General features: G+C 47.5%; 1 protein-coding gene across 1 annotated transcript; it reads left to right on the plus strand.

Moving 5' to 3' along the window:
• Positions 1 to 7: 7 nt before the first annotated feature.
• Positions 8 to 26,862, plus strand: AHCY (adenosylhomocysteinase). The gene is made up of 10 exons (XM_032704703.1): positions 8 to 129; positions 1,651 to 1,841; positions 4,606 to 4,681; positions 6,515 to 6,667; positions 12,386 to 12,498; positions 15,490 to 15,697; positions 16,521 to 16,608; positions 17,468 to 17,585; positions 22,704 to 22,898; positions 25,930 to 26,862. The coding sequence occupies exons 1-10, from the start codon at positions 102 to 104 to the stop codon at positions 26,059 to 26,061; spliced, it is 1,302 nt and encodes a 433-aa protein (XP_032560594.1). The 5' UTR covers positions 8 to 101; the 3' UTR covers positions 26,062 to 26,862.

Here is a 26,862-nt window from a genome sequence, read left to right on the forward strand (position 1 = left end):
CCCGACCCCGCCTCACGCAGGCGGCGCCGCCTCTACTTAAAGCCGGCGCGGGGCCGCCTCCTTCTCCTCCTGCTGCCGCCGCCGGGCCCCGCAGCTCCACCATGTCGGACCGGCTGCCCTACAAAGTGGGTGAGTGCGAGCCCCGGGCCGGCCCCGCGCGGCTCCCCCGGGCCGGGGCGGGGAACGCGGCCTCGGCGGCCGCGGCCGGCGGGTCCTGCCCGCGGGGGAGCCGGGCCCGAGCCCCCCCTGCGCTGGGGCAGCGGCCGCGGGGAAAGGGCGGCTCGTGGGGTGCCCGGAGGGGTTTCCCCCGCCGTGGTGCCGCTCTCCTGCCCCGCAGCCCCGGCCCTGCCCCGCCGCTGGAGCCCTTGGCGGGAACGGGCTTTGCTGCGAATGTGAAAGTGTTTCCCGGCCCGGGACCTGTGATTCACGTGCCCTGGAGGTTTTGGCGGGTGTTTTTGTGGAGCTGAGACTCACAAAGAACCCCGATTTTTATAAAGAATTGGATGTCCCTTGGAGGCTGATTTCAGAGAGAAGAACGCTCGTCTCTAAGGCTCAAATTCATAAATAATTTACCCTGGAGGCTCTGAACCCAAAATACTGCGGGATATCTTTTAAGCAGCCCTGGTAAAGCTGCCGAGCCCTTAAAGGGGTAAGATTCAACCTCCTCTTGATGTGTTTGTTTCCATGGTCCTTCGCTTGCCTGTTTTCAGGCAGTTTTCAGGCCCTGGTTGTTGTACAGTCAGCTCTAACACGTGCAATAGCTTCAGTGGCCCCAGGCTTCATCCTGCAGCAAAATGCAATTAGCCTGTCTGTGTTAAACCCACCAGTCTGACTCGGAGTCCTGGTGTTCCCCAGTGCTTTAAACGGCCCCTGTTCACGAGGTAGGTGAAAGAAAAGCATCTGACCATGGCCTAAGTGGAATCTTCTGAAATCTCTGAAAGAGCAAACTGAGTAAGAGGGACAGTGGCTTGATGCACCTGGGCATTACCTGTTTGACCCCTGTGTTTTTAAAGCTGGGATCAGACATGGTGAGTGCAGTAGCCTGTTAGAAGCCTCTCTTCATTTTTTTGCTGAATTTCTACCTTTGTAAAAAGGATTTGTAGTAGAAGACTGGTAACTAAGGTAGTTACATGGCCTTAAAATAATTTCTGTGCATCCAAGGGGGTAGGACCTACAGCTTTGCTTTGAGGAGGGGGAAGGTTCCCCCAGGAACCACAGCTCCTGGTGCATTCTCAGGGAGCATTCTGCCATACGGGCAGCCCCTCCCCACATGCAGGTCATTACTGTGGAAGTCGTTCTCTATAGGAAGTGTTGGACACTTGGGCAGTGTCTTTAAGTGCTTAAGGCTGTGGCTTACTGAATTAATGGGCCTCAGGATGTCTGGGCGCTAGATCACAGCTGATTAATATGCTCATGCAGCATGCTTTTTCCCAGAGGGGCTCTTAGCTTTGGTCTAAACTCATTTGAAAGCCTTTTACAATAGTAGAAAAGGAGGGAGTGGCTGCAATAGGGTCTAGTTTTCCCCCAGCTCTGCCTCCCAGCTGTTGCTGGGTGCTCAGGTGTTGCAGCCAGTGCCTCCCCACAAGTGTGTGAATGGATCCCAAGGTCTCAGCTATTTAAACTCTGACAGCTGTCCTGCTTCTCTTGCAGCTGACATCAGCCTTGCAGGCTGGGGTCGCAAGGCCATCGAGATTGCAGAGAATGAGATGCCAGGGCTGATGAAGATGAGGGAGATGTACTCTGGGTCCCGGCCCCTGAAGGGCGCCCGCATCGCCGGCTGCCTCCACATGACGGTGCAGACAGCAGTGCTCATCGAGACCCTCATCGCCCTGGGGGCTGAGGTAAAGTGCTGAGCCTCCCCTTCAGCTGCTGGGTAATGCCCTGCCGGGGTCACTGCTCCTGCTTGTGTAACACCTTCGGGAATCCTGGCTGTATTTTTTGGAAGAGGCTGCAGTCTCGAGTGGATGGATTATGTCTTCTCTCCTTAAGCACAAAGCTTGTTGTGTGTGCTCTGTGCACCTCTGGCGTGTGGTGCCCCCCTGAACAAGCTGCACCTCTGAGTGCCTGTTTTGGGCTGGCTGGGTGGGTGGGTGGCTGCAGCAGCTCCATCAGCTGTGTGTGCAGTGCCCCAGGCAGTGCCCACAGTGCTCCCACACAGCCCTGCTGTGCTGGGGCACGCAGTGCTGCTGCTGGCTCGAGCCACTGCCCCCACCACAGATTAGCCTGTATTAAGAACCACACTGTGCCCTGGTAAAGTCAGCAGAATTTAATGAAGCTCTCTGAGAGCTCATGCTGCCCTTGAGCTGTGCAGGAAAACAACAGGGATGCAGTGTGGCTCAGGGATTGAGGGCTGGGGACTCACTGACTTTGAATTTGGTGCACATGTGACTCTGCACCAGTTACTCTGGTCCATGTTAAAGACTGAGATACTAAAAGCCATTTACAGACGTGTCCCATGCCTGACTTGCTGAATGAAGTCCAGACCTCACAGCTGAGTGTTCACTGTACAGGGCTGAAGAGAGCCAGGCATCTGAGCACTGCTTGTGTGCTGAGCAGGGAGCTGGTGGAACTTTGATGGATTGTTAAATTTGTGTGTGATCTGAAATTCCTTCTTTCTGAAGTTTAGCTGCCTGAACTCAGGCTGCCCAGAGGTACCCTATATGGGATCCCTCCCTGGGAATGGTCCAGAACTGAGCAGTGTCAATGCTGATTAAAAGGCACTGGGAGAAGAGGAAGTTTCCTCTGTACCACCTGTGGCATTGGCTCAAAAAGAGGAGGAAGCAGTAGGTGTGGACACTGTGCCGGGTTAGCCTTGGAAAGGTACAAGCTGCTGTGCAGGTGTTCCTCAGCCTGGTCAGAGCTGTTCTGTGGTTGCAAGTAGTGCAGTGCTGAAGGGAGCTTTGTGGAGGTACAGTCTTGGCTTTGTTCCAGCTACTCTGTGTATGAAATTCTTGTCCTTTCACAGGATTTGAAAGAGAGCAGTAGCCACTGAAATTTGGGAAGCTCCTTGCTGCTCCTGTTGGTTGCTCTATCCCAGCATGGCTGACCTAGGCAGCTGTGTGCTTAGTTCAGCATTGCCAAGCTGCTTTAGTCTGAGCACAGCCCCAAATCAGTGTCCTATGGGGTTCATGAGTCATTCAGGGAGGTGCCTGCAGGGATTTGGTTCCTCTAAGCGTGTTGTGGTTGTGCCTTTAAGGTGTGTGGTGCTGTGTTAGCTCCTTGTTGTGATGCTCTCTATTTGTTTAGGCTTTGACTTGAGTTAGGATTCAGCCCTGGTTCATGTATTCTACCAGAACTGTGGTGCCAGGGAGGGAGGAATGAAGCTGATGAAATCATACCCTACATAATGAGGATGTAGCTCACTGCTGTGCAGTAACCTTGTGTCACTTTTTTGGCTGGGTTAACAAAGACAGAATAAATAATCTGTGCCTCAAGAGTGTAAATTCTGAATTTATAATAAAAATTCATCCTCTTCATAACCAGTGGCTCCAAGCCCATCAAGTGTGCCAGTTATTCAAGGGTCTGGTGTTACAGATCTGGGGGTGCAGAGTTGAAGTGGCCTGTGTCTGTATCAAGCTTGAAGGGTAGCAATATATAGGTGTTCTGTATACTTTGAATGTCCTGATGCTTCCTGATGTCATCTGTATTGATATGGGGGGAGCTTATAAAAACCCAGGCGAGGAGATGCAGTGCTTAAGGTCATGGTTTCAGTTTTCCTGTGCTCTTTCCCAGTGTGTTTTCGCTGGCAAGGGTTGGTTGTGTAGGCTCAGGTGAGGTGGGTCCTACTGCAGCCCTTACTTTGAAATGTCATTGCTTGATAAAGTGGGGGGTGTGTCTGCAAACAGGCTGAAGGATTGTGCCTTATTGCCCCCTCTCCTCGAGGTCTGCAGCCAATGAACATGAAATACCTGCCAGTCAGCCCTCTGGGGAGCAGAGTGGGAAGTGTCTGTGGCTCTGGGATGTGGTGGTTGGAGCTGCAGTAAGTGTGCAGATCCTTTTCAGTGCAATTCAGCAGCATGCTGTTGCTTTTCCAGGTACCTGAGCCTAGTTAAGAAATCTGTGGAATACACTTAGCTCAGCTGGAAAAGCTTCCATGACTGGAGCACAGAGTGGGAGGTGGGTGAGCATAACCTTGGAGAATGCCTGTTGATTGAGTGTAGTGTTTCAGCTGCATTTCTGACTGTTGTCAGTGCCAGCAGGTGTGTTGCTGCATGTCCATGTTCCTCAGTGGACACTTGCTATGGGGCTGTTCTGAAAATCTGACCTTTAGTGACCAAAACTTTCCAAACCCACTCTGCTGTGCACTCCTGAAGATCTGTAGCTGAAGTATGCTCTGGCTGTCTGAGAGAAGCACTCATGAGCAAGGAGATGGCTGAATAAGTGGCACAGCTAAAGCTCCCTTATGTTCTCTGCCTAAGTGACATTATTTTCCCTGGCTTAGTCACACACTTAGTTTTCACCTTAATTTCACAGAGCTACTGAGAAGGGCAGGAATCTGCACTAATTTCTTTCTGCTCTTGCTCCCTTTCTAACTCCTGTGCGTGGTAGAGAGTGCCTGATATCTCAGAACTTTGTTCAGCAAACAAAACTTGGGTTGTTTTCCAGGTACAATGGTCAAGCTGCAACATTTTCTCCACGCAGGACCACGCTGCAGCTGCTATTGCAAAAGCTGGTGTCCCTGGTAAGTTATCCATGTTCTAGTTTGACTCTGAGTTGGGCTGTACTATCTGTTCCTGCTAAATCCAACTGTGTACATATCAAGCTCTTCCAAACAAGCTTCAGGATAGATATAACCCATCCGAAGCATTCGGGACACTCGATTCAGGCTGTGTTGCATCAGCCTGTGCACAGCACTCCTCACAAAGGCTGTGGCAGTGCCTGCCTGTATCTTACATCTCTAAGCCTGCTCATTAAGATGATTGAATGGGCTGGTGATTAAATAAATGGATTGGTGTGTAGGTGTGTGTAGTTGGAAGTGTTTTGTTCTTTTCCAGCAAGTTCTATGCTGAACAGGGGCTGGGGAAGGAAAGTGAACTGCCATATACCCTTTACAGTGCCAGGGGCAATACCCAAGGTATTTTTGGGCTAGAGCTGGCCCAGCTGTGTTCCTGCCTGGTATCTCTGAAGTGGGTGTATCAGGATGCTGCTGTCTTGTTACTGTCACCTTCCAATGAAGAGCAGTTCCTCAGGGATCAGTATAAATACATTAAGCTGTCTGCTGTGTTGCTCAGCTTCAGGACATGAAATTCTCATGGCTGTGTGCTGGGAACTGCAATACCTGAGCCCAGGTGTTGGCAGAGGCTAAATCTGATTTCTGGCAGCCTGGTTCTCTGCTTTGGGAGGTGTCTCTCATTTCTGTTATAATTAACTATTGCCACAAGTCTTTCCTCCTCTGTGGTGTGTTCTAGGGCAACAAAGTGGTCCCTTCATCAGCTCCCTTGGCATTGCCAGCTTCAGGCATTGCCTCTGCCTGCCTCTGGCATGGGATGTCAAAGGGCCAGGGGGCACTCTCTAGGTGTTAGGTTATTGTTTTCCTCACTGTTCTCAAAACCCAAAACTCCACTGAAGAGCCCTTTACAGGTGGAGTGTTTGTCTGAGTGTTTGACCTCTGCCCTTGGTGTCCTCATTTTGTGGAACTTGCTCTTTTTGTTAATATTGCACTTCACATCCTGAATTTGAGACCTTGGAGGAATGCTGGTCCTTTGGATACAGTATGAGATAATGATGCACATTTCTTCAGAAAGGGCAGTTGCATGATTGGCTCTTCATGCCTCAAGGTTAGTTTTCTGTGTAAAAAGTGAAACCAGGATGATTCAGCCAAATGTTGAGGGGTGTAAATAATGTGCCTAATATATGTTTGAGTGGTTGAGTGCCACTGAGGGTCAGGTATAGCATGAAGCCAGTACAAATGCCTGGAAAGACAAATCCTGCTAGACACAACATGCCAGTGGTTGCAGCACCTTGCTGGGGCTGGATGTGCAGAGCAGATGAGGCACCTCAGCTTGGATTTTAGTGCTGTGCTACAGAATAGAATTTAAACTCAAAGTTGCTGAAGAGTTTATATTCTGCTGCTCAACTCATGCTGTAGTCTGGTCCCTTTTTTCTGCTGTGCTAGAAACTGCTGTAGTTGTGTTTTCATTTGTCTGTACCAATATGTCCAGTGGCTATTTCTAATTCCTGGTAGCGTAGGATGTATTAGAGGAGCCAGTGAGGTGTTGTGGATGTGAATCTGCTTTAGTGTACTTTGCCTTCTCTCTCTTAACCTGGAAGAAGAATGAGAGCAATGAAGTCTCAAAATTTTGACCATGTTTGTGTCCTGGAACAAGAGGCAAAGTGATTTAATATTTGCTCATTCTGAGATTTTTTTTCAGTACAAATGTCTTTTCTGGCCTGCAGGCACAGATAATCATCTATCTGTTGGCTGCTACTGAGAGCTGCTGATGAAATGTTTCTTTGGCTGCTTCACTACATGCTGAGTAAGAAACTGGCTAATGGTGTGTTTGTTCCCATGTAGTGTTTGCCTGGAAAGGGGAGACCGACGAGGAATATTTGTGGTGCATCGAGCAGACCCTGTATTTCAAGGATGGGCAGCCCCTCAACATGATCCTGGATGATGGTGGAGATCTTACCAACCTGGTTCATACCAAGTACCCACAGCTCCTGAAAGGTGATTGTGTTTTGTTTTGTCAGGGACAGCTCTACCTGGGAGGCTGTTTGGGAGTGTTTCTGTAGGAATTCCCTGCTGGTGGAAAAGGAGTGGGGGAAGAGGGACAGGCATGTGCAAACAGGCTGGGAAAATTGCTTACAGCCCAAGACCAGAATCTCTTACCTGCAGGAGCTGTTTCCATCTCTGCTCTGTGGTACATAAGGTCCAGTGACCTGTCCTGGCCATCCTTCACAGTGCCCTTTGCCCGAGACTGACCAGTGGTTCTACTGTCTTGCTGAAAGCTTCCTGGTAGAGGGCTGCATTCTGTGATTGCTCAGTGTCTGTTTGCAGTTAATATCTTTAATGCATTTCTTCCCCTTCCTCTTGGTGCAGCTCTGGATGAAGTCATGACAACCTGTAGCCTTTCTTAGAAAGGGAACAGTTTTCTGCCTTAAATACTGTAAGGCATTAATTCACCCAGTTTGACAGTGAAGATGCTGGTGGAGCCAGGGTTGGGACTCTTGCTTTGACTTTCCTTCAGTGCAAGTTAGTAAAACTGAGAACAGGCTGTTGTTGCTAGAACATGTTTATGTAAAAGATTTATGTGAAGGGAATTTGTCATGACCAGGCTGATCTGTGCCTGGCAAGTGTGACAGGCTCTCCTTAGCCCAGTGTCCATCCCCTGTGTTGCAGCAAGCCATGGGTGCCCAGTGTTGCTAAAGGCATCTGGGAGTGAAGAAAATTGAGTGGTGATACAGTGGGGTGTGCTCATGTTCTTGTCTGTAGAGCTGAGGTTGCTGTAGAAGTCCCCTGGGTCAGCTCTTCTCTGACTCTTACTCTGCTTTAGGAGGAAGATGTGGGGAAAAAATCTGAAGGGGGCAGGCTGTGGGTAGGGCTGTGTGAGAGGAGTCTGAGGCTCTGCTCCCCATCCATGTGCTCGTGGGGGTAGGAACACTAGGAAGAGGGGAAACTCTCCCTCTGACAGGCCTCACTTTCTCCTTCATCCTCAGCCTGATGCCATTTGTAATCCAACAGTCAGCATCTTTGTGTTATTTAGACTTTTATGAGAGGTTTTCATTGGTTTTTGCTCAGCTGTGCTGGGCTCCTCTCTCTTCCATTGAAGCTCTTGTGCTTCCTGGGTTTCCCCTGTCTGATGTTCATGACCTCTTGCTTTTCTGATATTTTTGATGCCACAGAATACCACAACTGATCATGCCTCTCTGTCTTCCTGGCACTGTAAGAGGCCAAAAAAGGCATTTTCTATGTTCCCACTCTGTTTTGCAGGGTTGTTTCCCTGCCATGCCCATGTAGTGCCTCTGTTGGTGTCTCTGTTCCCAGGGGTCCTTGAGCTGAGCTGCTTTCACCCTTCCAGCCCTCTTGCTTTCTACTTTTCTCCCCTCCAGCCCTCTGCTCCTTTGTGCTTGTCTTTGTGCTCCTGGTGTGGAAGGGACCAGCATAATACGGTGTAGTAGGGCAATGGCTGCTGAATTGTCTCGTGTCTTGGCATCCATCTCCATCTGCCTCTGATAAAAACATCCCTACTGCCTGGGTTTACTTCCTAAATTCATAGGAATGGCTCTTCCTCTGGGTTTTCAAAGAGTGGAGGCAGGATGTCATACAAGTCAACATTTCCCTTACCAAAGTGTGTGGCCATCTGCACTGGCTGTAGTTAAAAAGCCTCCTTGCAGCAGTTCAGTAAGTTAAGACTGATCTCTGTAGAGGGTGACAGACTAGATCTGTTTTACCTACCAGTCCATTGCTCCTTGGAAACAGCAAAACTTCCAGAATGGGACCCACTGAGTAGAGTCTTGATCTCATTTATCTGAGCTCTGTCCTGAGCCCTCTGGTGCAAAGTCTGTGGAGCTGTGTAGCATCCATTTTTATGTATCTTCAAGATGATAGAGGCTAATATATCCTAAGGGCTTGTGGGGATATTTGACCTCTTTGGTGAGAGGTAGAACAAGAGTAACATCAGCAGAGCATGTACAGTGTGTGTCAAGTGTGTTGATTGTGAGCACAGGAGACATTTGGGAATGAGGCAGCTCAAAGTGCTGTTTAAAGGCTGGAAAAATTTTCTGGGCTAATTTCAGAGGGAATTGTCTTCTGTGCTTCAACTGCTTCTAATTTAAATAGTTGAGTCCTAGTGTGCAAATAACAGTTGCAAGTAGGCCTCCTTCAGCAAGGAGATGTGTTAAATACCTGTGGAGCTGCTCAGCAAGCATTCCCTGTCCTTAGTGGTGCCTGCTGTTAGAGGGCAGAATGGCCTTTTTACCCCTGGCTTATTCCATTCAACTAAATTCCCTTAACAGCAAGATAAATAAAGGTGGGAAGGGAGAAAACTAACACTGAACAAAGGAAAAAGTCATGTGAGCTTTTGCAAGGGAGGTCTCTGGCATCTGTGCAAAAGTCCACTGTTGAGAAAGGATGGAGAAGACTGGATCATTTGTGATGCAGTGATTCATGTTTGCTCATTTCTTAGGTAAGAAGTACAGGGGAGCAAAGTGGGTCTGGGTGTTTAGCAAGGCCTTTCCAATTTAGTCCAACCTTTTCCTTGCTGAATGCCCTTCTCTGTTCCCCAGTCACTTGAATCCCTCAGGCTTTGAGCATGAGAGGTGCAGGCAGCGCTTGGAGCAGCTGCAGAGTGGTTTAGAGCAGCTATAAATGTCACCTGGGGCAGCGTTCAGGTGGCCTTCAGAGAGGGGAAGCTGCTGGCATACAAGATGGGAGGTTTGCTTAGTGCTTCTTAAAGTTAGTGTGCTCAACTCAGGAATGTCATCTGGAGAGCTCTGGAAGGATGAAGAGTGTGTCTTCCAGCTGCCAGACTAGGAGAGAAGGCAGGTCTGAACTAGAGGTTCCTGCCATGACCTCCCACAGATTTCCTTCACGAGGGGATGGATGTACTTAATCCAGGCAGTTGCACTAGAACATCCATGCTTTTGGGAGGCTTACTACAGATGTTCCATTTCACTGTGCATGAGGCAATGTTCTTTAAACTGTCCTGTCCCCTCCAAGGAAGCCCTGAATATGCCAAAGCCTGGATGCATTCCCTGGGCAGGTGACCATCAGGGGAGTGGGGTTGTCTGGGGCTCTGTGGTGAGACACGGGTTGGGGATCAGTTGGCCTCATCACAGAATGGTGTGGGTTGGGAGGGACCTTTAAAAGGCCATCTTGTCCAACCCCCCTGCAATGTGCAGGGACACCTTCAGCTCACGTTGCTCAGATCCCCTTGAATGGTCCCAGGGATGGGGCATCCACCAGCTCTGAGCAACCTGTGCCAGTGTCTCATCACCCTCATTGTAAAAAAAAAAAACCAAAACATCTGCCCTGTATCTAGTCTGAATCAATCCTCCTTCAGTTTAAAACCACTCCCCCTTGTCCTGTTGCAACAGGCCCTGCTAAACAGTCTGTCCCCATTTTACAAGCCCACTTCAAGTACTGAAAGCCTGTGGTGACACCTCCCTGGAGTCGTCGTCTTCTCCAGGCAAATCAAGCTCTCCCCTTCTAGTGGCATTGGTCTCTTTTCCTTTCTGTGCCATGGAGTGCTGGTGTCTGTGCCATGGAGTGCTGGTGTCTCTGCCTGCTGGGCTGGGGAGCCATGTGGAGGTCTCATGGCTCCCTCTCAGGCTCCACTGAGGCATCTGTCCAAAATCTGGTGTGAAAACCACGTTGAATTGCACTCAGAGGCTTGGCCCGAAGGTGCTCTTGGTTTGTGTTGCTCCCCTGGGCTTGGACCAGCTCACAGCTGGATTTTTTTTTTTTTTTTAAACAGAGGGGGGTGGGTTTGGACCAGACTCAGCAGCTGTGTGTGACTGCCCTGGGAGAGGGTGTTGTGCTGGGGGGCTGTGGAGGCACCGCTGGGCTGGGCTGGGACTGGGGAGGGGCAGTGGAGGGCACTGCTGTGCTGGAGATCAGGGACTGAGAGAAACTTGGGATTCCCCTTCCCTCCCTTTTGCCCTGCTACCCCTTACTGGGGGTGCCCTGGGCTCTTGGCAGCTGTTGCCATCCATGACTGTTCCAGCCAAGCAGATGAATCCCAAAGGGTTGGGGCAAAGCACCCTTCCTGCCTTCCCCTTCCTCCTGCCTTCTCCTGGCTGGGAGGCACAGCACCCCTGGGTGCTGGAGGGTGCAGAGGTTTGTGGCTCAGAAACACATCCTCTGGCCTTCCTTGCAAGCCTGTGGTGTTCTTGCAGGGTCCTCAAGGAACCTCCCTGGAGCCTGCAGGCCCCTGGGCTGGCTGACTTCTTTGTCCTCTGGGGGCAAAACCAGCTGCCCAGCTGGAGGGGCCAACCACAAAATCCTTTAGGTTGGAAAAGACCTTTAAGATCGAGTCCAGCTGTTCCCCCAGCGCTGCCAAGCCCAGTGCTAACCCGTGTCCCCAAGTGCCACATCCACATGTGATCTTGCTGCCTTTGTCTCTGCCTTGGGGCTGTGCTGGTGCTGTTGCTCCCAGCAGTGATGGCTGTTCTTGTGCTGTTCAGAGAGGGGATTGTCCAGTCACCCTGTCCTATAAATTTCTCATGGGTCTTGGTGGGTGGGGAGGTGGTGACACTGGGACACTTCTCCTCTGTACTCCGAATTAACAAACTACATTAATAATTTTGGGGGATTTTGCTGGGGGGTTGTTGTTGTTAGTTCCCTCTCTAAAGTGATATTGGCTGTTGAGGTGTGTGGGCTGGGCTGTGGGCAAGAAGCTCTGCCAGTGCTGCTGCCTAGTGATCTCAGGCAAGTCCTTTGGCTTCCCTGCTGTTACTTGTGACATTTAAAGGGTAGTACTCACCTTTTTGAAGTACTAGGAAGGCTGTGGGTGAAAAAAAGATGAGTGTAGGAACCGTGAGTAATTACGTGTTATATAGTGAAGGAGACAAATTAAGAAAAATGACATGAAAAGGGACAATATTTGTGTCTGTCCATGTGCACTCACATGACATAGCCTGGGCTGTCACCTGCTTCACCAGTTAAAAGGACATGACTAGAACAGTTCATGAATGTTGTTTATTTCTTAGTGTTTTTCTATCAAAATGGCTGTAAAATTATTTTCCTGATGAGCATCCTGTCAGTTTTATTCCATGAGGTCAGTGGGAGAGGCTGCTTGCCTGGAGGGGGCAGTGTCTCCTCTGCAGAGATTCCTGGTATGGGTAGAACTTCTTATTCTTAGGTTTCATAGCTCCTCTTTTCTTGTGAATCTCAATCAGCTCCAGATTAGTGAGTATCCAGATTTGGGGGGTGTTGGCTGTTTAAGCAGAGCTGAAGGAGATTACAACAGGAGGATTGGGAATGGTGAGCTGTGTATTTGATTTTTTTTTTTTTTTCCCCCCAATTGATCCAAGTGCTTTAGTTTTAAGTGTGGTTGACTGGGTATCATCTTTCAAACCACTCTAGAATGGACTATGCTGGAAAAACATCACTGAGGTGAATATCTTATCCTTTTTGCAGAGGACTATTTAGTGAGAAAATAGATTAGAGTGGGGAATCTTTCTGGTTCCTTGATCAAGAGCTGGTCCCTTTCTTTTTTTTCAAAGAGTATTTTGTCCTGCTGTTTTTTAATTGCCTTGTGGGGGAAGAAACTTGAAGCTCCAAACTATTGTTTGAGGATCCAAATTAGGGTTTTCATCTCTTCCCTGCTCCCTGCCAAGGATTTGTTTAACTTCAGACCTCTGGAGGATGCTCCCAGCACTGGTATGTGCTGGTTTGCAGCAGCATTAACTCCAGCTAAGGTGAATCCTTTTACTCTCTCCACAGGAATCAGAGGTATTTCAGAAGAGACAACCACTGGAGTTCACAACCTGTACAAGATGAAGGCCAATGGGACCCTGAAGGTGCCAGCAATCAACGTTAACGACTCTGTCACCAAGGTGATGCAGATGGAGCCTTCTGCCCTCTTCTGCTCTCTGACCAGCTTGGGGTTGGGATGTTGTCATTCCCATGCAAGTCTTCCTTCTCATCCTGGGTTATTCTTGACCTGGTACTGAGCAAATTCCCACCTTATCCTTGAAGTGAGCCCATGATGTCTCTAGTGGGACATGCCATTGTAAATGCCCTGTTTTCAGAACATAAAGGGCTCTTTTGCACATAAGGACATTCTTCTACTTTCTAATAATGTGAAAACCCCTTTGGGAATCGTGGCTCCTGGGGCAAGGAGCCTGTCCCCAGTCTTGAATACAGAATTACGGAATGAATTAGGTTGGAAAAGACCTCTGAGATCATCGAGTCCAACCTATGACCCAACACCACCTTGTCAACTAGACCGTGGCACTGAGTGCCATGTCCAGTCTTTCCTTAAACACCTCCAGGGACAGTGACTCCACCCCCTCCCTGGGCAGCCCATTCCAATGTCAGGTACCAGCTGGAAAAGAGAGTGTGACCTGCATGAGCTTGTGGCTGATACAGGTTGGTTGCTCAGCCTCTGGCTGATCTCTGTGAGCAGCAGTTCCAAGGACAGGGCAGGAGGTGTTTATCCCTTGTTTAGCTTTGTTACTGCTCCCCAGGATAAATCCTGGTGAATCCAGGATGAGGTGGAGTGCTGTTTAAAGGGTGCTGGTGCTCTTTGGCTGCAGGTGAATTACAGTGGGAATTTCAGGTGTATTTGAGGTTTATGCATCTCGATGGTTTTCAATCCAGTTGCTGAATCTATTTTGAGTTCTGATGTGAACATTTTCCTGTTGGGCCTGGCAGTTCTCATGACCTGCTTGACTTGCCTTCCCTGCAGTGCTGTCTGGAGAGCATCTCCTTTCTGGTCACTAAGATGCATCCAACACTTTTATTTCCTAGCTAGTGGGCTGGAATCCAGTTGATCTTGGAAGAAGCTTATTTCTTTGACATCCTTTTCGCCTAGATTTGTACCTCTTGCATAATAACTATTAATGCTGTTTAGTAGATTTGGAAATCCAGATGTTCCTATAAAAGCCTGTTGAGTGGATTTGGGTTGAGCTCACTTTATTCCAGTGCCAAAAAAGTACTTATTTTCAAGTACTGTTTGGTGTTTATATCGTACAAGACTTGTACTAACCACAGTTGCAGACCTCTGGGAGGATGTGCAACTGAGCTGACATTCTGCTCTCCCAGTTTTTGGCAGTTGGTGCCAGGTTCCTGTGCTAGTATTTGGAGAGAGAAGGCAGGCAGCAGCCAGTTCTGTTCCTCCCTTCTGCCACTCAAATGTATTTTTGGGGGGACAGATGTCTGCATCCAGCATGGGAATGCACGGACACCTGGACTGCAGTCAGTGATGAGGAATCGGATCTGACCATGCTGTTTTCCTCCATAAGAAGGTTTATACTGCAAGGAAAATCTGATAGGGCAGTGGGAAAGAAAATTGCCAGCTGGCACTAGCTTTGGAGTTTGAAGGATCAGTAACACAGGTTTTCTTGAAATATTAATGGCAGATGTGCCAGTGATAAAACTTAGAGACACTGAGTCAGGAACTTCCTGGATCTGAGGTATAAGTTGTTTTGCACTAGTCCTTGGCCAGCTCCTGAGGCTGGGAGTGACCTGCTGCTGTTCCTTACTCAGATAACACATCGGAGGAGGAGCAGCAATGGTTTTAAATGTGGAGTTTGCATTTATTTTTTATTACGAAGACTTTACAGTTGTAAGCTGTAGAGGGAAAACCAAACTGTAACATCACCTGATGTGGCACCAGCTGCAAGGGAGGTCCCATTTGATAGAGCAGTTCCCCCGCTCACAGAGAGCCTCAGAATGGTTGGGGTTGGAAGGGACTTTAAAGCTCATTTTGTTCCAACCCTCTGCCATGGACAGGGACACCTTCCACGAGACCAGGTTGCTACCTCTAGGTATTTAATCTTAAGATTGCCTATAGCAGACAGTGTTAAGTAAAAAGGATTGGTGCCCTAAGGCTGTAGAAGGCCCAGGCAGGCTTTGAGACCAGAATTTTCCTGTGAATGGTGAACATTAGTAGCCAGAATTTTAAAAATTCTTGGCTTCTGTAACTCTCCAGATAATGAAATCTTTTTGTACAGCTCTTCCTCCTGGTCAAAACAAAAGGCCCAAGGAGAAGGAACATCACAAAAATAGTACAGCAATGTGTGTTTCTGGGTTTAGGAAGGTGTTCAAGTGGTGAAGCAGTGTTTGACATCTGACTTAGCAGGGCAATTTTAATATGAGGGTCTGGCTGTTAATCTCATGTGATAGTGTTGCAGCAGGAGGATGTTGTGCAATGGGGCATTAGGAGATGCAATCCAGGGGTTCCTGATTGCAGTGACCAGTATTGTGAATGGATACTTGCTGGATTTTCTGAAATCTGAGCAATAGTGAGGCCTTGACAGTGTTCTTTGTCAGCTCTTCACAGGGGAAGATGTAATTTTGATCTTCTTGGGCTGCAGGAACCCGTTTCTTGTGATTTATGTGGGCAGGTTGCTGCTCTGCAAGGTGCATTCTTGCAAAGTTGAGGTGATCTGCTGGTGTGTTTTGCCTGCCCGTGGCACTTGGTTCAGTTCACTGTCTGATAAACAGCAGCAGAGAACTGGTGAACATGTGGTTAGGGCACTCAGACCTACCTCTGTGTACGAGAAGTGCTTGTGCTTTTACTTGATAAATTCGGGTTACCAGTTACAAGTTTCTAACATGTCCAGGCCCTGCTCAGTAGACAGGATGTATTTGTGAAATGCTTTTTACCAGGGACGTGTCAAGGCCTGTGTCTGGTATAACTCCACAGATTGAAACTGGATAAATAAAACTGTCAAACCAGGTTACCTTCTTCCCATCCCTCATGGTGGTTAAAATATTTAACTGACTCTCAGCCTCCTTGCACATAAGTCCATTTTCTTTCTGTAAGGAAATTTCACTTGAGTGCCTGCTCTGTTCTGAAACTGCTCCTTTTTCTTCCTCAGAGCAAGTTTGACAACCTTTATGGCTGCAGAGAGTCCCTCATCGATGGCATCAAGCGTGCTACAGATGTGATGATTGCTGGCAAGGTGGCAGTGGTGGCAGGTTATGGGGACGTGGGCAAGGGCTGTGCCCAGGCCCTGCGGAGCTTCGGGGCCAGAGTCATCATCACCGAGATCGACCCCATCAACGCCCTCCAGGCAGCCATGGAAGGTGAGGGCTGCAGGAGGGCAGGAATTAGGGCATCTGGTGGGCATCTCTGCCTGTGGAGCAATAAATGAGAGTCGGCCGAGAAGGCTTCAGCCCTGCCTCTACTGAGGTAGAGTTGAATCCATTCTGAGTGTAGGAATTCTTTCCTGGCAGTTAAGGGAGGAGTTTATTACTAGAGGCCTTGCAGATGTGGTTGGAGTTAAGGATTCAGACCATAGTGGGGTAAGGCCCCATTTCATAATGCTCTAAGCCTGGTTTTGAGGGGGTTTATTATCCTCAGTTTGGGCAGTTCCAGTGTCCAGTGTGGGATTAGACTTTGCTGGAATATCTCCACATTAAAGCTCCAGGCCTTCCCCTCAGTAGATGTTTGTGGAGGGCAATGCCACGCTCCCTGCCTTTCCAGCTGTGCTCCTTCACTTCTGTGGATGCCTCATGTAACTGGCCTTCTTAGTACAGTTTATCCCATTATCCCATTTCTGTTCATACCTGAGCAGAACCTGCAGGTGCTGTGGGTGCACTTTGCTTTGCAAACTTCACCCCTGAATCCAGTCTGTATGCTGTGCCAGATATCAGCCCTGTGGACATAAGATGCTGAATGTATAGTTCTACAGGTTGGAAAAGGTGAGGGATGGATATTTTCATGATACTTTGGTATTCAGCAAGACAAATATGCCACTACTTTGCATCATCCATAGATCAGCTGTTTTTGCTCGTAAATAAGACTTTTTACTCATTCTTTCTCTGTACTTTTGTACTTCCAGGATTGTATTCCACTTGTTAATAAATGCTGGTTGTTGGGTAAAGAAATAACTTTTTCTCATCTCAGGTTATGAAGTTACAACCATGGAGGAGGCCTGCAAAGAGGGCAACATCTTCGTCACCACCACAGGCTGCACTGACATTGTACAGGGCAGGTATGGTCAAGCCACTTGGTGAAAGCATACCTGTACAGTTAGATTTGAGGTCTTTTTAATGTAATCATAACATGTCAGCAGTATGGTGAGGGTGAGCACACAGTCTCACTTCTGGACATCAGAATTTAGCATGAATTTAGTGAGAAATTGGGCCTTTGGTCTTTCAGTTCTGTTGGATGTTGCACCACTGCAATTGTTCCTGTCTTATGGCAGGAGAAACAAGAGGGATAGATAGAGACTTTTGGAGAATGAGAACATCGGGGCTAAATTTTATGTTAGGTCAGATAAATGTGAACAGAAGAGGAGGCAGGTACAGGTTGAAAGTAGTTCCATCTGTAAGTACACATAACCTTGAAACCATCCTGTTCTCAATGAACTACTCTGCAGTGTTTTGTTACTGCTTCTTGGATCTCAGTTTATAGCCCCAACTCCACACAAACTCCTTCCTTTCTTTGCCATGGGGATTGTATATGTAATGGAAGATCAGATTAGGTGGGAGGAGATAAGGCCATTAGTCCCTAGAGATGAAAAACTGCTGGAAACCTCAAAGTCATGGAGAAAATGAGTTCTGTGTAGGAAGGAGAATAACTGCAGGTATTTGTTTTGACCAATTAAACAAAATAGTATTATTTTCCATACTGGGGAAAATGTAAGTTATTACATCCTTGGGAAGTGTCCTTCCCTAGAAGCTTGAGGATTTTCTCCAATAGACTTCCCAGACCCACACATTATGAGAGTCAAATGCAGTCAGTGATCCAGGCACTGAGCAGAGCTATGGACCAGAGCATCTGCTGCTGCTGGAGGAGGAGGACACGTTTTTTGTGTGTTAACTTCTGATACGACTGTTTTTCTTTTGCAGGCACTTTGAGCAGATGAAGGATGATGCCATAGTGTGTAATATTGGCCATTTTGATGTGGAAGTTGATGCAAAGTGGCTGAATGACAATGCAGTGGAGGCAGTGAATGTTAAACCTCAGGTGAGACAGCCCTTGTCAACCTCTCCTCCTAGAAAGGAGCAGTAGCTGCTCGGTGTCTGGTTCCATCCAGTGCCCAAGTGTTCAGGGTGGTCTCTGGGGAGAGGTGCCTGCTGTGGATGCATCTTTATGTGCTCCTACTTCCTTGGCAGAAGGAGCCAACCCCTGAGTGGTGATTGTGTAGACAATTAATTGCATCGAGGGAAGTGAGCTTTGATGTTTGGGGAGTGGTGAGGAGGTATGCACATGTGCTTGCTTTGATAGCCCTGAGCTCAGTAAGCCAGTTAGGTGATGAATGCAGAGCAGACCATCAGAGACCCTATAAAAGCTTAGAACTGATTGCCCTGTGGCTGATCTGACTTTCCTCTTGGGAAGCTGCTTGCTCAAGTACTGCTCTGCACCAGAACAGTCTTGGTCCTGAGGGGATGTCCTTTGGGATTGTGTCAAGGTTTGAAAATATTCACACCTCTTTGTTTTCAAAGCATTTTTTTTTTTTTACTTTGGCATTCAAGCCTCAGGAAAGCTTTTCTGGAGCTCTGCCAGACTCAGACTTCTCTTCTGGACTCAGTGGCTTCATTTTGGAAACCTGTGCAGCCCAGAATGCGTAGGCAGAGCAGGGGAGATGTTTTATCCTTGCTCAGCTGGCATGTGTTTACTTTAAACTGTGGCTGTAGCTACACAAGGAAAACAGGGAGATAAAAATTTCAGCTTTCCAACTGTGTGTCCTAAAGCAGAGAAACAAAACTAAACTAGATCAAAACTGTTTTGTAACACCAGCATTGAGGAGAGACCATCATGTAAAGCAAACCAGGCTTTACCTGACTTGGCATGGGACTTGTGGTGACCTTTTGAAGAGTCAGTGTGCTTGCTGATAGCAGGATTGTGGGACAGGTTTTCTACTTTTTAAAAGCCCACACCCAAACTTACCTCTTAGATCTCAATCTGCCCTTCCAGTTTTCTTAACTCCCCTGTGGCTTTTTAGCCACCCCCATCAGACTCTTACTAAGCAGTTCTGAGAGGCTTTTCAGTATCCTGGGACACTCTACATGCCCTCAGCCAGGTCTGAAGTTACGCCCTCAGGTTCTCACTGTTCAAGTTTGTTCTTGCTCATGCCCGTAGTGTGGAGCTGACTGTGCTCAGCAGCTCTTGCCCCAGAGGAGCCCACAGGTGCTTTCTGGTAGCTCAAGTTGTTTTAAAACTAAAACTGGGGCTGCTTAAAGAAATAAACGTGGTTGAATGTTTAATTAGATGTTAATATGGTACCATACATGCACAGAGGCAGTGATCCCTTTTGCTTTATGTGCTCTGCATTGAGGAGCCAGTCTGTCCCCCGTGGATTGGGTGCAGTGGAGTCCCAGGTACAAAAACTGTAACAAATTTCCAGTTAAAAAAAATTACCTTTCAAAAAAGATGGAATTGGGGTCGAGGTTGTCCATGAGGATTAGAGATGAAGAAATCCTGCCCTGACCCTCTGTTCTAAACTGCTGCTGTCACAAGGAGGTGATCAATGATGCAGAGGAGATCCCTGCTCACAGCCCACAGCTCCCAGCATGCTGGGGCTGCCACAAGTGTGTTTGCCTGGAATTCCTTAGTTGAGCTTTGACAAAGGTGCCTCTGCCAGCCCTGGGTGGACCATCTCTGTCTCTGCTTGATGCACAGGGAGCTGGAGCTGAGAGGATTTACTGGGGAAAATAACACTGTACCCTTGGGCTCTGGTACTTCTCCTTACTCACCTACTGCTTCCCACTGGAGATGGGATGTGCCTAGAGGTAAATCTGCTCTTCCCTGGCCATTCCACATACTTGGAGCTGTTCTGAGATGAGGATGGCCTGGACATGTGTACATTGCCTACCCCAATGACAGTTGATTCTGGCTCAGGTTAGTTTTGACTCCTAGCAGTGAATCTGGAGCACTGGTAACTGTTTTGAGTCTCCAGTTGCACTGTTGCATTTAATGCTGTATTTATTTATAATACTTAATGTTACACTGTGGTAGTGGCATCCCCCTGTGCTCCACTTTGTGTCTGGATTTCTTGTCCCTAAAGACTTCAGACCTGCAAGACAAGGTGGGGAAGCACCTGCTGAGCAGGTGTTACATGAACAAGTTTTGTCAAAGAGCTTCATTATTCGGAATTTCCCTTCTCTGTGCTTGATTGCCCTTTTGACTGGGCAGTTGAACAGCAGGGGGCTAATACACATCCTAAAACCTTCCTCATTTCAGAAGGGGGGGAAAGGCAGGACTGGGAGGCAAAACGTGACTTTAGGCCCCCAAACTCTGTGCTGGAAACAAGAGGTGTTGAGTAGGAATTTGCTGCAACTGCTTCACTCTTCCAGGACATGCTTTAACTTTGGGTTTAGAAACAGGCTTCCAGGAGGGAGGTTCTGCAGCTTCTGTCCCTCACCCTGTACATGTGTTGAGACCATTGCAATAATTGCTAGAATTGCTTTCACACTGAACTCTGGGAAGGAAATTACTGGTTTGGCACTTAGGCCATTGCTCATTTCTCCCTTTTGTTGCTCAGATTTATTAAAGGGCCACTTCCACGGTCGCGTTGTCCCCTGTCTTTTGAACACCTCAGGGGGAGGTCAGTCTTCTCTTTAAAGTGTAAAATCTTGCACTTATTTTAAGGATAACACATTCCCATCAGGGTTCTGGGTGAAATATCCTATATAATGCCAAGTACTAACTCTCTAAATACTCTCATTTTTACCAAGACCTGGCAGCTTCTTTTCCATATCCTGTAGCAGAGGGGAATGTAGTACAAGAGCAAAAATCCCTCACTTCTATGGAGACAGCTGTGTCTTGATTAGGGGATTAATGCTGGAGCTGAGGGTTGTTGGACTTCAGCTGCAGGTTCAGAGTAGCCAAGAACGTGTCCAGCATGGTGGTTTCAGTACCACATGGTCTCCATTTACAAACGGTGATCTGGTGTGAGAGATGTTCAGTGTTTGAGACAGAAAAAACAACTTATTGTGCCATTTGACTCGTATTGCTTTTCAAAGGACAGTTAAGGGCTGCTCAGCTGTGTTTGGAAATTAGGGACTGACCTGTAGCACAAGCTCAACTCCAGAGGAGAGGGAAAGGTCAAGGTCAGTGAACTTTGGCTCTGTAAATAAATAATTCTTGTTTCATGGAGTGGAGGGGAAGTGCAAAGCAACCAGAAAGTCCAGAGCAAGCTAAAGGTGTTTGAATAAATATGGAGAGGAACTTACTGCTTGGATAACTTCAATTCTACTTCTGTAGCAATTTTTTGGGCTTACGAGTCAGCCTATTATGTACCTGTGTGAGAGATGTGTTTCCACAGTACTGACTTGAGTCTCTTCTGGTGCCACTACCTCTGTGTAAAGGCATTAATTTGCTTTTTTTCTGTTACCCTGTGCACTGAGTGGTTCCTGTCAGAGGTTGCTGAAGGTATGTGGTCCATGCACAATCCAGCAGCTGTCCAGGGGCAAGTTGTGTGGATATTACATGGATATAAGATTTTGACACCTTAAGCCACCCAATTCAGACTTCAAAACTGAAATGCTACTTAACTGCTTAACTACCTTGTACTAGTTGAATCTGTAAATATAATGTTTGGTATAGGTAATATTGTAGCTGTTCTCAGGGGTTTTAGTGTTCTTCCCTCTTCATTTCATTGATTCCTCCCAGAATCTCCTGATGTTATTTTTTTGGGTGGACTGAGCACTGTCACTGCTGGTCCACACTGGAGAATTAGCATCCATAATAACTATAACTGCTCAGGGGGGATCATTCTTACCCTGCCTTGCTGTTTGCTTTTGGGCAGGACTAATTAAGACTTTTTTAGGGTTGCTGTTTGAAGTGGTTACTGCCTGCCTGTGTTGTGCTGAAATCACAATAATCTGGTATGTGAACCCAAGAAACAGAAAATAGTGCTGGGATCGAAGCATAGCTGGGGCACAGACCTGCTCTGAAGGCAAAATACCTGTTCTAAAACTATGTGTTTTTTATCGATTTGTTCTTGACATCTCTGCTAAAATCCTGCACAAAGATGGTTTTTCAGAAGCTGGTGTTGTTACAATTAAAGCTTCATCCCATGTGGCTTCTGACTTACAGGTCAGAGCTTTAAGGATAAAATTGAAAATGCTGTGTTTAGCTTAATAGTAAATAACTTTTAGTCTCTAAAGTATAAATACAGCTGTGGGGAGAGACCCTTTTAGGCATTTTGCAGCTGCTGTGCTGTGCCAGCAGAAGATAAATGGTCTGAAGCATTAGGTTTTGTCAAAAGTTGGTCTTTGATTATCTTTCAAGTATTTTCAAAGCACTCTATTTCCAAGTGCTTGATGTGACATGAGCAATAAATACCAGTTAATACCGAATATTCTTGTGACTTATAGGCCATATCGTTGTTTCATTAGTTACTTTAATATTGCGACCTCCTACAGGGTGAAAGCACGGGGGAGAAGAGCTGTGAGAGGTATAAAGGAGAAGCAGAGTTAACTTCACCTTTGCAGGTGCCTGGTCTGGCCCAGACAGCTGAGGCACACGTCAAGTGACATGTTGGTGTGGGACTGTCACACAGACGTGCCTCCTTAGCCCCCCTGAGACCTGACTGTGTGTGCAGAGTCCTGCTGTCCCCAGGGCAGCCTGGAGAGGACCATGCCTTTGGTCCCCCAGGAGCAAAGGGCGGTACCAGAAGCCAGGATGGCAGTTGATTGTGTGTATTGGCCTTATGGAGGTGGAGGAAGTTCCAGGGGACCTCCAGCAGGGTGAGAACTCTGCCTCTTCCCCTGGCTGAAATTCAGAGGCTCTGGACTGCTGCACGCAGGGCTTCCTTTTGCCCTGTGTCTCCACCCCAGCTGGCACCACTGGGCACATCTGAACTGGGTTTTACAGCTGGCTGGGGCAACACAATGTGGAAAAGCCAGAAGACTTGGATAGCTGGTTAAATATGAAGCCGATGCCAAAACTGACGTGCTGGAAAGTCCAGGAGAGCTCCAGGCTTGGCCAATGCTGCCTGGAATTGAGGGAGGAGATGTCCCAGTTGTAACTAAAGTGTCTTGCAAGCCCAGTGCTGAGCTGTGCTGTGGGAAGGTGGCCCCCAGGCCGTGCAGGTGTCCGTGCTGTGTGTCCTGACAGGGCTCTGCTGTCCCTCTGCAGGTGGATCGATACACGCTGAGGAACGGCCGGCACATCATCCTGCTGGCCGAGGGCCGCCTGGTCAACCTGGGCTGTGCCATGGGCCACCCCAGCTTCGTCATGAGCAACTCCTTCACCAACCAGGTGCTGGCACAGATCGAGCTGTGGACACACAGTGACAAATACACTGTTGGGGTCCACTTCCTGCCAAAGAAGGTGAGTTGGAACAGCCAGAGGTGCTTGCGAGGAAGCCAAATTCAGATGTGGTCGTTCAGACGTGTCTTGTTTGTGCTTGAGTCTGATTTTCTGCTGAATGTTGTTGTTGCAAGGAGCTTCTGTTGCTCAGAGGATGCTTTGGGCATGCTGACTCTGCAGTGGGCTGTGTTTTGGGGCTGACCTGGTATGCAGAACTGGGACTTGCCTGACCTGTGATAGGGGCACCCAGTCACTTTTTGACTCTTCCCTGAGGTACTGGGAAGCCCTGTCTCAGGGTACTCAGGGAGCTTCTCCCAACCAACTTGGTCCTTCTGATTGTTCCATCTTGTTCCTTCTGCTGATTGTCAGCATTCACAGCAAGCCTTCACATGCCTGTCCAGCTGCAAAGTGTAGTGGGGCAGAGCTGAAGCTGGAGTGACACTAAATTGCTTTTGCTTGGTTGATAGTCTGGGTCCCATTTGCACCTGAGAGAGCTTATCACAGTCCGGTCCTAAAAGCTTCACAAAATATTTGTGACAGATTCCCTCATGTTTCTCTTTAAACTTATCTCTGTATTCTTTGTTCTTGGAAAAATCTGGATCATATCATAACTCACAAATTCCTTTTAGAAAAGTAACCTGGTTTTAATTTTCCAGAACAAACCCGAGAATTTGAGATGGTCATGGAAAAAGATGCTAGAGTTAAGTCCCACTGCCTTTGGAGTACCACCAGATGTGAGAGTAAATGTGAAAATACTTTCCATTTGGGAAGTAGAATTTGTATGTTTGGGCTTACTGATTAGGTGTTTGCTGAAGGACTTAAGCTTCCAAGCCCATTCATTAAGGATCAAGCAAAGCATACCAGAAATGCAGTGTAGGAGTGGATCAGCAACCTGGCACATAATTTTCTTCAAAGGAACAGTTTTGTTGACAGTTCCCTTGAAAATGATAGCCCAGTGTTGCTAATAAGATGTGGCTTCATCCTCTTTCTGAATAACTATTTTTAGTAAGCATACTTGAGCTGGGAGGGAGAGGTGATGCCCAGAGCAGTTAAAGGTGCATGTTAGTGGAGCATATAGCAGTGATCTTCTCACGTTCATACACTCATGACCCTCTGTGCCTCACAGAGGGCTTTGCTCAAAGAATAAAGCAGTTCCCTCATCAGAACCAACAAAGAGCTTTCTCTGATAATTTTCTGGGCTAATGCCTTTCCTTTTTTTGTGTAGTTGCTTTGAGGTCCAAATGTAAAACTTAAGAATTACCAAGTGCCTTACATTGCACTTTCTTTGACTGCAAGAACATTGCTTTAATCAGCTCCTACAAACGTGCACACGTTTCTGCAACGTCTGTTCCTGGAAATGAAGGCAAATGGTTGTTTCCATTTTCCTGACACCAAATCCGTCCTGCTCAGCTTTGATTTTTAAGGTGAGAATGTCAGCTTACCTTCAATTAAATTTATGTCTTTATCTAAGTCTCAAAGCCTCCAGGCTGAAGCAGCTGTGAAACAGCTGGTCTCTGGTGCAGCTTGAAAACCTTATCTGGGAATTGTCAGTGACTCAGTTCCTTTTCAAGTGGGTGTAAGCTGTCTTAAATTTGCTAGAAATACACCTATGAGAGCTTCATGTATCAGTCTACTCAACCAGACCCAATTTTTAACCCTCCTTTTTTTTTGTGGCATTCTGGCAGGATCTGCTAAGCTTAAATAGTTGTTTCCCTTCTAAACACAGTCCTTCCAGTTAGCTTTTCTTTCTTTCGTGGTTTTCCCAAATCTTAAGTGGTGGTTGGTGGATTTCATGATGGTTCCCTTCCACATTCTTCAACCACTGCATCTTACATTTCTGATTTTGTCTTGCCCTCCTTTGGCTGTGCTGGTTCTCAGCAGTTCTGGCAGTTCCACATTTCCCATTAGGAGCAGGTTGAGCTGCAGTGAACTGTACTCTGAGCAGATGCAGCTTTTTACCTGGTTCACTGCAGTGGGATTACTTCAGAGTAGTGGCTTGTTACCACAGTCCCTAGGACTAGTTATTGAATCATTTAGGCCATGCTGGTTCCCACAAGCTGAAGGTTTGGCCCTTGATTGCTTTGTTGATTTACTGCCCTTCAGATACGTTGCCATCTTTCACATCTATTTAACTGATATGGGGGAAATGCCACCAACCTCTTCCATGCTGCTGGGGTTTAAACTTTCATCTGTTTCCTTAGCACTGATTGTGTTTTGCAGGAATTACAAATGATCCAGCTCGTCCTCCTGTTGTAACTCAGCGGCACCTGATCCCTACTTGGGCTGTCCTTTGTACCTTTGAAGATTCTCTGTGGCTGTACATCCCCTCTGACACAGCAGCTCCTTTGCCATCCTACTGTTTGTTTTCTGACTCTTCTGCTCCTGGAGCACTTACCTGTCTTCTAACTGTACCCATTTTTCAATCTCTTGAGTTTGCACATCTGCCAGACACCTGGGATAAAGAAATTTCATCAACATTTCTAACCCTGTGTCCTTCAGGCCACCTTGGCTTTATTCTTCATGAAGACAATGCCAACAGATACAAGTATTGCTGAATTAGTGATTCTGGAATGGATTTCTAATACGTGTGCCCCTAAGGTGGTATATTTGGAAAGGAAATGCATTTTTTTCCAGTATTATTAATACTTTTGTAAGATGATAGTCCATGATGGTATGTCCATGTGTAGAGGACACACGACTGGACCTTTATTATTCTACCAAATTGCATATTCTTGTCTCCAAATAGTTGGATCTCTGTTCTTTGCTTGTTGGATGGATGTGAACGTGTGAGATTGAAATGGGCATGATTATATAAAGTTTTGTGTCTCACTTAAGCTTAATTTGATTTCCCTCTAAAGCACAGGGCTCTTGCATGTGAATGCAGCTCTGTGCTCAGAGCAGGGATGTTGGCAGGAGAACAGCTGTGTTGTTGAGTCCCCATTAGAACTGTTATTGGTTTCCACAGACTCACTTCTCACTGTTGACCTGTGAGTTTCTGGACTAATAGGACTGTGTTCCACTGATGTTCTTGTCCCTGTGTGTTGTTTTGCAGCTGGATGAAGCTGTGGCTGCTGCTCACCTGGACAAGCTGAGTGTGAAGCTGACGAAGCTGAGTGACAAACAGGCCAAATACCTGGGCTTGTCGAGGGACGGGCCCTTCAAGCCAGACCACTACAGATACTGAGCAGGTGGCACTACCCAAAGACCAAAGTGCAGGGATACAACCTTCCAAAGCTCTTGTGTGTGCTGGGCATCTGAGGACAAGCCCTTTGCCATCCTCCTCTCAGTGCTGCACAACCCCTTGCCAGGGGAGCTCCAGGGCCTTGGTAGTGGAGGAGGATCACTGACTCCTGCAAGTAGAATTGGTCACTTAGGGTCCTATGCACCTTTTATTGGCTTCTGATGTCCCAGTAAGGGGAGCAGGACAGAAGATGGCTAAATGGAAATGTGCTGTCTGGTCATACAGGTGGCTGGCAGCTTTGAACAGACTCATCACTGTGGTGGGGAACGGTTCCTGCAGGTTGGTGCTCTCTGCCCTGCTGCAGTCAGATGGATCCTGTTGGGAGACTGGCGGTGTCAGGCCCCTCTCTACAACTGCCCTAGCTGAAGTGCTTATTGTGAAACTGGTTGTTTGGTCTCCCTCCTATAAAATCAACTTAAACTCCAGCTCTAATCTCTGAGTAGGAGGTTTCTTCTGGGTTAATTTACTCTCTCAGTTTTGGTCAGAACAAAGACCCTTCTGTGCTTCTTCTGTACTAACCTTGAGGAGGGTGAGGCAAGAGAGACTTTTTTAGCAACCTTCTGGTATGTGGTGAAGGGCTGAGAAGCCTCTGAGGGGATGATTGGGTTTAGGGCCCTTGTTGGATCCTCTGCAAACACCAGCAGCACACTGCTCCCGCCGTGACTTTTCTGAGTTGTCATGTCTGCTGAATCATGTTTGTCACTGACTCAAAGTGCTTTTATTAAAGATCTGACTGTGGCCTGA

This window comes from Chiroxiphia lanceolata, chromosome 17 (genome assembly GCF_009829145.1).
Source record: "Chiroxiphia lanceolata isolate bChiLan1 chromosome 17, bChiLan1.pri, whole genome shotgun sequence".
NCBI lineage: Eukaryota > Metazoa > Chordata > Aves > Passeriformes > Pipridae > Chiroxiphia > Chiroxiphia lanceolata.

Excerpts from the sequence above, each read along its gene's own strand:
- AHCY (XM_032704703.1), top strand. The coding sequence starts at position 102 with ATGTCGGACCGGCTGCCCTACAAAGTGG. Across the intron at positions 1,842-4,605 it reads TCATCGCCCTGGGGGCTGAG|GTACAATGGTCAAGCTGCAA; the intron begins GTAAAGTGCTGA and ends GTTGTTTTCCAG. Across the intron at positions 6,668-12,385 it reads GTACCCACAGCTCCTGAAAG|GAATCAGAGGTATTTCAGAA; the intron begins GTGATTGTGTTT and ends CTCTCTCCACAG.